Source organism: Osmerus mordax, chromosome 13 (assembly GCF_038355195.1).
Source record: "Osmerus mordax isolate fOsmMor3 chromosome 13, fOsmMor3.pri, whole genome shotgun sequence".
Lineage (NCBI taxonomy): Eukaryota > Metazoa > Chordata > Actinopteri > Osmeriformes > Osmeridae > Osmerus > Osmerus mordax.
In genome coordinates, this window is record NC_090062.1 from 5,120,371 (window position 1) to 5,136,228 (window position 15,858).

General features: G+C 47.0%; 1 protein-coding gene across 1 annotated transcript in view; it reads left to right on the forward strand.

The window, feature by feature from the left end:
* itfg1 (integrin alpha FG-GAP repeat containing 1) overlaps window positions 1–15,858 on the forward strand; it is an 83,207-nt gene that overhangs the window by 52,393 nt on the left and 14,956 nt on the right. Inside the window, exons 13-14 of the mRNA XM_067249011.1 lie at window positions 10,542–10,591; window positions 12,023–12,101. Of these exons, the coding sequence (XP_067105112.1) occupies window positions 10,542–10,591; window positions 12,023–12,101 (129 nt within the window). The remainder of the gene's footprint in view (window positions 1–10,541; window positions 10,592–12,022; window positions 12,102–15,858) is intronic.

The window sequence follows — 15,858 nt, forward strand, 5'->3', positions numbered from 1 at the left end:
CATAGATTTAAAAGCATCTTTTTTTTGCTGCTCATTTACAACTCAAAATACGAGTGAAGTGTAGAATGAAATATGATGTCTTCTCATTTCCCCTGCAAGAGGCAGCTGACAGGCTGAATCAAAACGAATACATTTGGCAGACCTGTGTACAAATGGACCTAATCTCTATGACTTAAACGTCCTTTTAAGTTGTCCCTTCTCGTGATATTTTCAGGCATTTAGCCTACTCATATTGCATTCATTCATTAATAAAGAACCCCCTTTGAAGATTATTCTACGACTTTACCGGCAGAAGATAGAATCGCGATTCAAACAGTACCATCTGCTAACTGAAAATATGCCCCCAAAAACGTAAATAAGCTTGACATTTATTTAGTGGAAAATAGCTCATTCATAAAAAGCTCACTGGTAGCGATCATTGTCAGTAACAACTCAAAATGCGATATAGCCCTGTGTGGAGAAGCTGCCCCGGTAAATTCTACTACTACAGTACAGTACTAGACCACTGCTGTGTTCGTCTTGATAGCGATTGCGTTGGTTGAATTCGATTAAACGTTCCGTTGTACGGTTTAGGCTGAAATTAATTATTTTCATGAACAGATTGACAAAGTTTAGGCTGTGGCAATGAAGTTCAGGTTAGTAGTCAGATAGTTTCCCTACTGAAAGACTTTTGAGTAAGGGGAGTGCCGAACATGTTCTGTTGCCGTTTGACTTAAACAGCTGAGGAGTTGTTGTTAGCTACTCACACTAGTGTCTCGGGTACAGTAGGCTACAGCGTTGCAGTGAGCTACACTGGTTTGAAACCACAGGTAATGGTAATTTCACCAACAAATCGTTTACTAATGTCAGAATAAATCCTACAACGAAAATGTATATGTGAGGAATGTTTATTTTAACGATTGAAAACAGATACATCATAGACCACTGTAGTATGTGTTGCCCGGGCAACACAGGCTAATGTCATGATGCTAATATGTCAGTGAAATAGTAGACTACTGTTTCCGAAAGTAGATGTACTTCCTTAATAATATCAGCTTATATTGTACATTACACATCACAATTGTGTGTCATATCACAAAGTAAAATGAGTAAATATTTATCACCCTGGCCTCTTTGTTTGTGGCGTTTCTGCAGCTGCCTTGCAGTAAAGCTATAGTTAGCCTAGCTATCCCCCAAGTTAACAGATGCGAAACGAATGTTCTGCCAAAGGTAGTCACGCGTGTTTTCGTGACATTATTGCAGACCGGTGTAAAAATTGACCTAATCTCTATGATTTAAACGTCATTTTAAGTTTTTCTCTTCTCATGATATTTTCAGGCATTTAGCCTACTCATATTGCATTCATTCATGAATAAACAACCCCTTTGAAGATTATTCTACGACGTTACCCGGCAGTAGAAGATGGAATCGCAATTCAAACGGTACCATCTGCTAACTGAAAATATGCCCCCCAAAACGTAAATAAGCTTGACATTTATTTAGTGGAAAATTGCTCATTCATAAAAAGCTCACTGGTAGCGATCATTGTCAGTAACAACGCAAAATGCGATATAGCCCTGTGTTGAGAAGCTGCCCCGGTAAATTGTACTACTATGGTACAGTACTAGGCTACTGCTGTGTTCGTCTTGGTAGCGATTGCGTTGGTTGAATTGGTTTTAACGTTCCGTTGTACGGTTTAGGCTGAAATTAATTATTTTCATGAACAGATTGACAACGTTTAGGCTGTGGCAATGAAGTTCAGGTTAGTAGTTAGATAGACTTTTGATTTAAGTAAGGGGAGTGCCGAACATTTTCTGTCGCCGTTTGACTTCCTAAACAGCTGTGTACTGTAGCTAGATGTTTTTGTAGTGTGTCTCGCGTAAGCTACAGCGTTGCAGTGAGCTACACTGGTTTGAAACCACAGGTAATGGTAATTTCACCAACAAATCGTTTTCTAATGTCAGAATAAATCCTACAACGAAAATGTATATGTGAGGAATGTTTATTTTAACGATTGAAAACAGATAACTACATCATAGACCACTGTAGTATGTGTTGCCCGGGAAACACAGGCTAATGTCATGATGCTAATACTTCAGTGAAATAGTAGACTACTGTTTCCGAAAGTAGATGTACTTCCTTAATAATATCAGCTTATATTGTACATTACACATCACAATTGTGTGTCATATCACAAAGTAAAATGAGTAAATAGTTATCACCCTGGCCTCTTTTCTTGTGGCGTTTCTGCAGCTGCCTTGCAGTAAAGCTATAGTTAGCCTAGCTATCCCCCAAGTTAACAGATGTGAAACGAATGTTCTGGCAAAGGTAGTCACGCGTGTTTTCGTGACGTTAGTGACGCAGTGACGTTAGTAACGTCAGTGACTGTGGCTAGCAAATTAGCCACCGTTAGCTTCACTTTTCGCCACAAAAACTTAACTTACGCTTAAACCATGCAACGGAACGTAAATTCCAATAGAAGCAACTCAATCGCTACCAAGACGAAACTTTTGACACCTACGTTGTCTATGTAGGCCAAGTATTTACTGAGTTTTAGGGGGGCAAAAAGAAATAAAAATAATAATAATAATACTAGAGAGGATACAATTTCTGGGGAAATTGTAGGGTGTGCTTGCTTGCGTCGGTTGCACAGGGGTCTGTATATTTTATATAAAAATGCATCGGGCCTACTTATTATTTATAAAGATTACATAGATTTAAAAGCATCTTTTTTTTGCTGCTCATTTACAACTCAAAATACGAGTGAAGTGTAGAATGAAATATGACGTCTTCTCATTTCCCCTGCAAGAGGCAGCTGACAGGCTGAATCAAAACGAATACATTTGGCAGACCGGTGTACAAATGGACCTAATCTCTATGACTTAAACGTCCTTTTAAGTTGTCCCTTCTCGTGATATTTTCAGGCATTTAGCCTACTCATATTGCATTCATTCATTAATAAAGAACCCCCTTTGAAGATTATTCTACGACTTTACCGGCAGAAGATAGAATCGCGATTCAAACAGTACCATCTGCTAACTGAAAATATGCCCCCAAAAACGTAAATAAGCTTGACATTTATTTAGTGGAAAATAGCTCATTCATAAAAAGCTCACTGGTAGCGATCATTGTCAGTAACAACTCAAAATGCGATATAGCCCTGTGTGGAGAAGCTGCCCGGTAAATTCTACTACTACAGTACAGTACTACTAGTAGACTACTGCTGTGTTCGTCTTGATAGCGATTGCGTTGGTTGAATTCGATTAAACGTTCCGTTGTACGGTTTAGGCTGAAATTAATTATTTTCATGAACAGATTGACAAAGTTTAGGCTGTGGCAATGAAGTTCAGGTTAGTAGTCAGATAGTTTCCCTACTGAAAGACTTTTGAGTAAGGGGAGTGCCGAACATGTTCTGTTGCCGTTTGACTTAAACAGCTGAGGAGTTGTTGTTAGCTACTCACACTAGTGTCTCGGGTACAGTAGGCTACAGCGTTGCAGTGAGCTACACTGGTTTGAAACCACAGGTAATGGTAATTTCACCAACAAATCGTTTACTAATGTCAGAATAAATCCTACAACGAAAATGTATATGTGAGGAATGTTTATTTTAACGATTGACAACAGATACATCATAGACCACTGTAGTATGTGTTGCCCGGGCAACACAGGCTAATGTCATGATGCTAATATGTCAGTGAAATAGTAGACTACTGTTTCCGAAAGTAGATGTACTTCCTTAATAATATCAGCTTATATTGTACATTACACATCACAATTGTGTGTCATATCACAAAGTAAAATGAGTAAATATTTATCACCCTGGCCTCTTTGTTTGTGGCGTTTCTGCAGCTGCCTTGCAGTAAAGCTATAGTTAGCCTAGCTATCCCCCAAGTTAACAGATGCCAAACGAATGTTCTGCCAAAGGTAGTCACGCGTGTTTTCGTGACATTATTGCAGACCGGTGTAAAAATTGACATAATCTCTATGATTTAAACGTCATTTTAAGTTTTTCTCTTCTCATGATATTTTCAGGCATTTAGCCTACTCATATTGCATTCATTCATGAATAAACAACCCCTTTGAAGATTATTCTACGACGTTACCCGGCAGTAGAAGATGGAATCGCAATTCAAACGGTACCATCTGCTAACTGAAAATATGCCCCCCAAAACGTAAATAAGCTTGACATTTATTTAGTGGAAAATTGCTCATTCATAAAAAGCTCACTGGTAGCGATCATTGTCAGTAACAACGCAAAATGCGATATAGCCCTGTGTTGAGAAGCTGCCCCGGTAAATTGTACTACTACGGTACAGTACTAGGCTACTGCTGTGTTCGTCTTGGTAGCGATTGCGTTGGTTGAATTGGATTTAACGTTCCGTTGTACGGTTTAGGCTGAAATTAATTATTTTCATGAACAGATTGACAACGTTTAGGCTGTGGCAATGAAGTTCAGGTTAGTAGTTAGATAGACTTTTGATTTAAGTAAGGGGAGTGCCGAACATTTTCTGTCGCCGTTTGACTTCCCAAACAGCTGTGTACTGTAGCTAGATGTTTTTGTAGTGTGTCTCGCGTAAGCTACAGCGTTGCAGTGAGCTACACTGGTTTGAAACCACAGGTAATGGTAATTTCACCAACAAATCGGTTTCTAATGTCAGAATAAATCCTACAACGAAAATGTATATGTGAGGAATGTTTATTTTAACGATTGAAAACAGATAACGCTACATCATAGACCACTGTAGTATGTGTTGCCCGGGAAACACAGGCTAATGTCATGATGCTAATACTTCAGTGAAATAGTAGACTACTGTTTCCGAAAGTAGATGTACTTCCTTAATAATATCAGCTTATATTGTACATTACACATCACAATTGTGTGTCATATCACAAAGTAAAATGAGTAAATAGTTATCACCCTGGCCTCTTTTCTTGTGGCGTTTCTGCAGCTGCCTTGCAGTAAAGCTATAGTTAGCCTAGCTATCCCCCAAGTTAACAGATGCTAAACGAATGTTCTGGCAAAGGTAGTCACGCGTGTTTTCGTGACGTTAGTGACGCAGTGACGTTAGTAACGTCAGTGACTGTGGCTAGCAAATTAGCCACCGTTAGCTTCACTTTTCGCCACAAAAACTTAATTTAAGCTTAAACCATGCAACGGAACGTAAATTCCAATAGAAGCAACTCAATCGCTACCAAGACGAAACTTTTGACACCTACGTTGTCTATGTAGGCCAAGTATTTACTGAGTTTTAGGGGGGCAAAAAGAAATAAAAATAATAATAATAATATATATGTGAGAGAACAAAGGTTGTGCTCTCGCCGAAGGCTTGAGCACACCCAAATATATATGTGAGAGAACAAAGGTTGTGCTCTCGCCGAAGGCTTGAGCACACCCAATAATCACAACAACAACAAAAAAAGGGCAAATCTCCATTCGTGCTCAGTGTACGGGGTGTGTTGATTGGATGCGTGTGGATGGAGGAGGAGCCAGCCTTCTCACCTTTGAGTTGTTATTGACTGACATGGGAGAAGGCTTGACAGGTCCCTCTCCCCCCCTCCCACCACCACCTCTGACCCCTAACACGCCCCCTTCCCCTCCGTGGCACGTCGCTATCCTTCCCCGAAGAAGCCAAAGTAAGAGTTCCCCCGTGCCCAGCTCCTCCTGGGTGTGTATCGACCGTGGCCGTGCCTGTATTGACTTTGCGTCTGGCGCTCCTGCAGATGAAATCATAGAGCCCCCGTCCACAGAGAGGCGGGGCGGGGGGCTTAATTGCCGCGTTTGGCGCGGAGTTCCGGCCCCGACATTGATCTTCAGAAACTCATCTTCAAAAGGTGCCCCAGAGTTGCTACCGGTTACCGGTTAACTTGCCGGTAACACGGCTAAGCCGCTGATGCACCGCAGAGCCGACTCGCGGGTCACTACGTTTGATTGAGCCCGTCTGATGAGATGGAACAAATGGAGTCCCTGAAGTGGCGGCTACGCCGCCGTGGCTGCCCGGCCCCCATGGCGGCCGGGCCCCGTGGCTGCCCGGGCACACCCAAGGCAAGGCTGGATGCGTGTGAGGGGGCAGGGCGTTGGTGGGAGGCGGAGCCTGACACACAGGGACGGCTGAGTTTACAGGAAGGAGTTGTTTGTTTGTTTGTTTGTTTGTGTGTGGGTGTGTGTGTGGATGTGAGTGTGTGTGTGTGGGAGGGAGGGAGTGTATGTGTACCATTTGCTTGGTTTCATTAAATGTGTGTGTGTGTGTGTGTGTGTTTGTGTGGGTGCATGAGTGACAGAAAGAACTATATGAGCTGATTAGGCTCTTGCTCATTTATTAACATGCAGATTAGCTGCACAGAGAAGCATCTGCAGGCTTTGTTTAGTTCAGTCATTCACCACCTCTTCCTCTCCTTTCCTCTCTTCACCACCTCTTCCTCTCCTTTCCTCTCTTCACCACCTCTTCTCCTCCTCTCCTCTCCTTTTCCCCCCTCAACATCCAACAATTGAATCCACTTTGAGACTCTATTGTTGCGCTACATGGCTGCCTACAGTAACAACATTGTAGTTACACGTCATTATGTTTTAGCTGAGGTTGGGCTTTACAAGGGATGTAAGCATCGGTCTTGGCTCTGGTTAAAACCATATCATTCCAACTGCTCCACCCATATCAAACACACGTCAGGCGGAGGATTGACTGGTGAAGAGCTTCTCTCAGATGAGGTTCTGACGTGTGTGTGTGTGTGGTGTGTATGTGGCGTGTGTGCGGGCGCATGCGTGTGTGATGTTTGAGCAGAATGAAGGACAGCTCACAGCTTAATGACATTCATCTGATGAGACTCATCAGAGGGGGCTTCAAACACTGTCTGAAAGGAGAGTGACGTGTCACACACACACACACACACTTCCGGCCCTCACACACAGAACGGCACACACTATTTGTGCATACAGTCGAAGGCCATCTTTCAAGGAGTTACTGCTGAATTGCTGCAGGCTGAAGTATGAAAAGAGAACATGGAATTGTGTGTTCTCCTATGTGTGTGTGTGTGTGTGTGTGTGTGTGTGTCTTATCTGTCAGCCATCCAGCCGGAGGTCAGCAGTGTAGCCAACTGGTCCAGCACACCAGATTAGGCCCTTAAGAGTCGATGTCGAGGCGTTGCCCCCGGCGACCACTTAACTGTCAGAGCACTCGGACCAGCCGACACCCCATTGGCTGTCGTTCTGAGCTCAAGGGCATGTTGATGCACTGACATGACATGTGCCGTCGTCATCACCCGACTTTTGACATGCGCACACACACACACACTCACCCTGACTGTGACGTCACCCGTCTGGCCTCGATGTTCCGTCATTGCATGTGACGTGGCTGCCGTTTCCATGGACCCCTGTGGGCACGAGTCTTTTTATAGCCGTGCTGACGAAGATTGGGAAAGACGGGCAGACGGGCCCAGCGCACAGACAGGCGAGCAGGGAGACGGGCAGACGGGCCCAGCGCACAGACAGGCGAGCAGGGAGACGGGCCCAGCACACAGACAGGCGAGCAGGGAGACGGGCAGACGGGCCCAGCGCACAGACAGGCGAGCAGGGAGACGGGCAGACGGGCCCAGCGCACAGACAGGCGAGCAGGGAGACGGGCCCAGCGCACAGACAGGCGAGCAGGGAGACAGGCAGACAGGCCCAGCGCACAGACAGGCGAGCAGGGAGACGGGCAGACAGGCCCAGCGCACAGACAGGCGAGCGGGGAGACGGGCAGAAGCAACGATACGAAGACACGCACATGCACACAGACAGGCAGCCCACGCGTACTCCCTGTGCGTCCTCTAAGGCAGTGCTGGGTCGGGCTCTCACTGCACTTTGTGTCGATGGGGAACAAGTGTCAAGAGTTCGCAGGTTGTTATTATGCTCTGATGAGCAGGACCGTTGCTGCAAGGAAACATCTCTCATACACCCACACACACACACACACACACACACACACCAGTCCACGGACACACACATCAGCATGCAGGCGCACACACTCAGGAGGAAACGGCTTACTGTACCAGTTTACCAGCTTCCTGGTGCCTTCGTTGGGGGTGTTTACTGATGGCCCGGTGACCTCTACGTAAAGCCCAGACAAGCTGCGCCTCTTCACTGGCTTTCCGCTTTAGCGGCGTGTGAATGCGTGTGAAGCGTGGGTTTATTCACACACATTACACACCCCGTAGGCCACCAGGGGGAGGCGAGGGAATCAGCAGAGCTGGAATGTCGTCGGACACCTGCTGACGCGCACCCTCTGGGCCACTTAGTGCAGTCTGATGCACTGACCCCGTCTTGCACATACACTCACGCACATACCGCGCATGGTTGTGATGTATACAACCTGACAGATGCACACACGCACACACTGACGGACATGAGGGACCGAGGAGCACATATATTGTAGACTGACAGCATTTCAGCAGGTCAGTGCAGGAGAGAGCTGGATAGCTGACATCAGTCATCAGCCTCGTCTCACCTCAGCCTGGCAAATATCTGCTGTGTGGGTGCATGCGTGTGTGATGTGGGAGTGTATGAGGGAGTTGGTCTTGTTCTCCTGGACGTGTATGTGTGGAGCTGTGGGAAGGGTTAGAAGTAGGAAACATGAGGATGAGTGCAGCAGTCTGGGTTCTCGGAAATAAAACAAGGCTGGGATTGGTCTTTGAGAAGCAATGTCTTTTCATTTTCGAGCTACACCTTCAGACACACACACACACACCCTGAGACACGCACACACACACACACACTCACACACTCACTCACACACTCCCAGCCTCATCTACTTCCTGGAGCGGTGGCATGGCCAGTGAGCTGTGAAGGACACGCTATGCATGGCACAGTAGCTCTCTCTCTCTCTCTCTCTCTCTCTCTCTCTCTCTCTCTCTCTCTCTCTCTATGCCTCTCTGTGCCTCGCTCCATCTCTCTTCCATCACATCTTCTCTGTCTCTCTACCCTCACTTCTTCTCTGTCTCTCTACCCTCACTTCCTCTCTGTCTCTCTCTCTCTCCCCTCACTTCCTTTCTCTCCCTTTCTGACCCCTCTCCTCCACCATCCCTCACTCTCTCCCCTTTCGTTTCTCACTCCCTCTCTCTTCCACTCTCTCTACACCACCACCACTACACTACACTACCCTGTACACCAGGGACACGTTTATAAAGTGCCTGTGTCACCCCATTGATTGGATAGACTCATTTTTCTAACAATTGAACTACATATCACAGCTCCCCCAGGTCCACTAACACCCCGCCTCCAGATCAGCTCTAGTGCAGTACAGTGGACCTATGGGACATGAACCGTGTCTGTTGCAATGGATTGTGATGGAACTGTACGCTGTGAGCTTTCTCAACCCCCTATGAAGGAACACATGACTCAGCTGTTACAGCGCCACAGAGGGGGAATGGAATGACGTTTTAGGATGTGTGTCAAACTAATGTGTCTGAAATAAGGTTTGAATTATAAGCTTCTGTGTTCGTTTATAAGATACAGTTGTCGCTGTTCCAGGAAGGGGAGATGATTAAGTTGAGTTCAAAGGATTGTAAAGTGTTAGCAATGTTGGGGGATTGTTTATAGTAGGTCGTCTGGAGGCATGGAGTCAGAGGTAACTTGATGGTTAATGAGTTTTATGACGCCCTGACTGCAGGAGAAGTCACCTGGGAGGAAGGACCTTGGGGACACCGGGTCCTGAGGCTGTTGTTTCAGCTGTCACTGTTTTGTGTGGGAAGGACTTGTATTGATTGATTGTTGCATTGAAAGGACCAGATGTTGGGTACTATATAAGACTGTAAGTAAAGTGTGTTCGTCACCCCTCTGCCGAACGACCTTAGTAACATGTGTCCTCCGGTATGACTGGTCCCAGAGCGTTCTGTTTAGTAATGTACTGGACAGAATAAAGAATTAGTATTAATCCGGCATCTTGACCATGATCCACTGTGAACCCTCGGCTTGGCAAAGACGCATCCAGCTCCTAGATCAACCCCATCTTCCAACACAGGGCGTGTCGTCTAATCCCTATGACATATCGATCTAGTCTCCTTCCTCCCCACTGCTAACGTGTTAGCTCTGATCCTGCCGTTTGGCCAACCTCACTACCTCCAGGCCCCTCCCTGTGACTTATTGATCTACAGTGTCCTCGGTTTGTTGATGATATAAGTTTGGAGCTGGTTGTAAGTCGGCCCTAGCATCAGTATTCTCCTCCACTGCTCTTTCCAGTGATGAAAGCAAGCCCTTTTTAACACGGCCCACAGTGATCGTATCGACCAAATCAGACAAAAGAGACACAGGCTCAAAAAAACAGACTGTTAGAGGTCAGATGGCAACACGCTCACGCTTGCACGTCATCCCCTTTCTGCAATTTGTACTTCAATGTTTTTTTCCTTTTATTTTTTCCCCTCTTCCTTTCAGCATTTATCTTTAAAGAGTGAGCCTGTAGGAGAGGTCTGTTAAGCCTGAAATAGATGCTCAAGTGGTCTCTATTAATACTGAAAACAAGGCCATTTGGCTGGGTGACTGTATATTGTGTGTGTATAAGGTCACAGTAACAAACTTCTCCCTTCCTCCTCCACAGTACTCAGCGGCCTCTGCTTAGGTTCCAACGACTGTCCTCAGAAAGTCAAGGTACGAAACTGAGTCATCTCCCCGTCTCTCTCTCTGTGTCTCTCTGTGTCTCTCTCTCTGTGTCTCTCTCCGTCTCTCTCTCTGTGTCTCTCTCCGTCTCTCTCTCTGTGTCTCTCTCCATCTCTCGCTCCATCTCTCTACCTCTCTCTCTCTACCTATCTCTCTGTCTCTCTACCTCTCTCTTTCTGTCTACCTCTCTGTCTCTCTCTCCATTGTTCTCTCCCTTCCTCAATCTCTCTCTCTATATATATCTCTCTCCCTTCCTCTCTCTCCTTCCCTTTCTTCTTCTCTCTCTCTGTGTGAGGCTCTGTGATCATCAGAGCCAGTGACAGACTGGGTATTGGAGCTGTCGCTGTGGTGACATCCGCACTAGTAGTCCTATTGTCGTAGTGACAGGAACTGCTGTGGTCCTGTTGTCATAGTGACAGGTGTGGTTCTTGGCCTGTTGTCATAGTGACAGACGTGGTTCTCGTCCTGGTGTAGAGCTACCTTGTTAGTGAGTCCTGGTGGTTGTTTTCCAGGTTGTTAGTGTTGTTGTTGTTGTGGTTTATAAGTGTGCATACCTGTGTGGGTGTGTGTGTGTGTGTGTGTGTCTGTGATGGATGAAAGCACCTTTAGAACTGTGGCCTGTTTATTTTCTGTCCTCCTCCTTAAACGTCTCAAATCTATCACTCCTTGCTACCTCTTACCTCTGCCCCCATCTCTCTGCCCTCCTTTATCAAGCTCTTCCATCATCCCTGCTCTCCTGTCTTCCCTTGTTTTTTTATTTCTGGTCACTTGAAGTCAATTCCTCAATCACAATATATATATTCTTCTCTATCTGTCTGTGTCCTGTATCTAACTGTGTCCTGTATCTAACTGTGTCTTGTATCTGTCTGTGTCCTGTATCTAACTGTGTCCTGTATCTAACTGTGTCCTGTATCTAACGGTGTCCTGTATCTAACGGTGTCCTGTATCTAACAGTGTCCTGTATCTAACGGTGTCCTGTATCTAACTGTGTCCTGTATCTAACTGTGTCTTGTATCTGTCTGTGTCCTGTATCTAACTGTGTCCTGTATCTAACTGTGTCCTGTATCTAACGGTGTCCTGTATCTAACGGTGTCCTGTATCTAACGGTGTCCTGTATCTAACGGTGTCCTGTATCTAACGGTGTCCTGTATCTGTGTCCTGTATCTAACTGTGTCCTGTATCTAACTGTGTCCTGTATCTAACTGTGTCCTGTATCTAACTGTGTCCTGTATCTAACTGTGTCCTGTATCTAACTGTGTCCTGTATCTAACTGTGTCCTGTATCTAACTGTGTCCTGTATCTAACTGTGTCCTGTATCTAACTGTGTCCTGTATCTAACTGTGTCCTGTATCTAACTGTGTCCTGTATCTAACTGTGTCCTGTATCTAACTGTGTCCTGTATCTAACTGTGTCCTCCTGCAGCCGTTCGGGGTGAACCAGCCAGGCCCCTACGTCATGTACACCTCTGTGGACTCCAACGGCTACCTGAAGAACGCCTCTGGTGAGTTCACTGTGGTACCAAGTATCACACAGTACTGGGGAGTACCAGGGACAACTGGAGAGTAGGCTACTGTCTAAAGTGCTGTGTCAGCTGTACAGCATCAACACTCAGTTCTTTAGAGATCTGTGTGCTCTTGTATCAGAATGGTTGGACTGTGGATCCGGTTCTATACAGACTCTGTCTCTTCTCTTCACTTATTATTGCAATACCAGCTGTGTGTGTGTGTGTGTGTGTGTGTCTGCCCCCCCCGGCCTGTTCCTGTCCCAGAGATGTAATTGAAGACAGCCTGCGGTATTTTCCTAGATAATGGTCCTGTCACACATCACCCCTTTATCCCCCCCCCCCCCCCAATCCTCTCCAACACACACTTGAAAACACACACACATACACTGATCGTGTTGACAGATCACTTCCTGCTGGACAATTGCATCATAGGTAGTGGATGGTGGCGATTTGGATTGGTTTCCTGAGAATGGGAGAGTTTGGAGCCATATACTTCTCATCAGAGCTCAGAGAAAAGAGAGTGAGATCGAGAGCAGAGACGGCGTGTACTGGCTTGTTTTCTCGGTGCAAGTAAAAAGGCTGGATGAGAAGAACTGTCCATTCGCAGAAAGGTTACTGTACGAGGGCTTAGTGAGGAGGAGGGAGAAAGAATGAGCTTCTTTCAAAGATGTGTGTGTGCGCGCACGAGTGAGAACCTTTGTGTGTGTGTGCGCGTGTGTGTCTGATGTGTGCAACTCCGTAACCCTTAAGGTCTCCTAATCCAACAGGAGGGTCCTGTCTGCTTCTAAAGCCCCCAACACAAAGAGCAGCTATAATGACACCAGCACCCCTGGAGCAGGGCGCTGCCTGGTGCTCCACACCAGGCCCTCGTGACCCCTCCAACAGGCCCCTGCTCGAAAAGCAGCTCCCGCTAGATAACTGCCTGCCAACCCCCCCCGTCTGAAGAACAGCTCTCTCCAAATGAAAGTTCACTTGCTCAAGAAACATCGAAAAAAATGTTGGGGAGAAATGTAAGCATGTTCTCATGAATTGAAACGAAATTCAACCACGCCTGATTCGGTTAGTCAACTGGGAAGCAGAGGGTTGGCGTGATGGGGTGGAGGGGCTAGGTTTGTGGCAGTGGACAGGACAGATGGGTGGAGTTAATGCCTGTGCTCCCACTGGCAGACTGCAGGCTGCTCGAGGTGGCAGGCCCATCTCCCAGAATAATTACTGAAACGCACCGCCGGGTAGAAATGACTGGCAGATAACTGAGAGTAATGAGTTCCGACATTCCCAGATGAAACAGCGGAATTCTGTCTCAAAGAATAGTGCTTCCTCTTACGAACGAGCTCGTCTGCTGAGTGGAGAGGAGAGAATAGAGAAGGGGAATGAGATGAGAAGAGTGGAGAATAGAAAACTCCACACACCTCGCCCCTGAGACCGGAGGTCAGGGCCCGGAGAGGCAGGGAGAGATCCGGCCCTGGACCTGCCAGGCCCCTACCAGCGGCCCTGTGGACAGCACCAGGCTGTATGGAGCCCAGGTATCTCTGGGAAGAGGCTGGAAGGAGACAGAGGTAGCTCTCTGTCTGGGGGAAGGGAGGCCAGCCAGTGGGTCTGCCAGGGAAATTCCCCCGACCCCTCATTTAGCTGCTGTAAAGTGTGCTGAGGGAGCAGTGTGGGGCTCGTGGCGTGTGTGCCTGCTGATTTAGAGTGTATTTATTCTGTGGCTGGGGGGCGCGCGGGTAGACAGCTAGACTGCCACAGATGAACGACGGAGCACACACACGCTCTCTCTCCCTCTCCCTCTTTCTCTCTCTCTCTCTCTCCTTCTCTCTCTCTCTCTCTCTTTCTCCCCCCACTGGGGTTCCAACGATCTTCACTTACCCTTCACACACCTCGCACGCGCACACACACAATCCGCGCACACACACATACACGCACGCACCTCCTACATGCACAAGAAGAGGAGACAATTTGAAATGATGGAGGGATGAAAGAAAGTGGGTTAATGTGCATAAATGTGGAAGAGAGAGAGAGAGAGAGAGGGGGGGGGGGGGAGGGAGAGAGGGGGGGAGAGAGGGAGGGAGAGGGGTGGACTGAAGATACAGGCGACAGGTTTAGGATCAACATTGGGAAGAAGAACTGGGTCAGAGAAGCACACACACACAACCTTCTTTCTGACACACGCACACACACTTGGACACTCATTGTGGATGAGTGAGGGCCCAGTCACAGGGCTGTGTGCTGGCAGTTGATAGTGCCCTGGGTGGGTCTCCCAGGTACAGGTCAGTGATGATGATGGTGGGCAGGTCTCCACACCAACAGTGTCCACTAGCCCCACCCGTGGTGTCAGACCTGCTGGACATGGTGAAGGACACACACACAGATAGACAAACTCGGATTGATAGACACACACAAACACACATAAACAGACAGACACCCACAGATAGACAGACCTACACACGCACAGGCAGACCGACTCAGGCAAACAGACACACTCACATATACACAGGTAGACAGACACCGTACAGACAGAATGGCAGACAGACGAGCAGCAGGCAGACATCTGGTGTTGTGTAGAGACGCAGGAAGGCAGCATTAGCCATGGGGGAAGCAAGCATGTGTGGATCGATTCCAGGACCCAGGCGGTCTCCACCACACCATCTCCTGCTGAAACCCGTGAACCATCTGACACAATATTAATGTGTGTGTGTGTGTGTGTGTGTGTGACAACAATGGAGAACGTGTGGGAGTACAGTTCATCTATGTTCTGCGCTTGTCCATCTGAACCTCACCCCCCCTCCTCTTCTCCCCTCTCCTCTTCTCTCCCCTCTTCAACTCTCCTCTCCCTCCTCTTCTCTCCTATACCCTATGGGGGGGGGGGGGGGGGTGGAAGAGTAGTTTTAGCATGTATGATTAGATTAGCATGTAATATGTTTGCATGTGTGGAACAGTAGTTTTACAGTACAGCGTGTGTGTGGAACAGTAGTTTTACAGTACAGCGTGTGTGTGTGTGTGGAACAGTAGTTTTACAGTACAGCGTGTGCGTGTGTGTGGAACAGTAGTTTTACAGTACAGCGTGTGTGTGGAACAGTAGTTTTACAGTACAGCGTGTGTGTGTGTGTGGAACAGTAGTTTTACAGTACAGCGTGTGTGTGTGTGTGGAACAGTAGTTTTACAGTACAGCGTGTGTGTGGAACAGTAGTTTTACAGTACAGCGTGTGTGTGTGTGTGGAACAGTAGTTTTACAGTACAGCGTGTGTGTGGAACAGTAGTTTTACAGTACAGCGTGTGTGTGTGTGTGGAACAGTAGTTTTACAGTACAGCGTGTGTGTGTGTGTGGAACAGTAGTTTTACAGTACAGCGTGTGTGTGGAACAGTAGTTTTACAGTACAGCGTGTGTGTGTGTGTGGAACAGTAGTTTTACAGTGTGTCCCGGGGATGGTTCAGGCTTACTAAGCAGGTGAGATTGATCACCCTGGCCCGTGGTACTGACAGAACAGAACCTCATTATGGACTACTATTCAGTACTGTGGAAGACACATACCACACACGCACGCGTGCACACGTGCACACACACTAGGGAGCTGAGGACAGAGGGCTTGGGGGGGGGGGGGATATACAGACCGGTATCCTCCATCTCACAGAGAGAAACATGCAGAATGGTATCTCATCTCTTTGCAACACTGTTCATGAGCTCTCCCCTCTTGTTCTGTTGACTCCAATTACACCATTTTGGTTCTTTCAGCATTCACTCTGCCTTGACAATCAT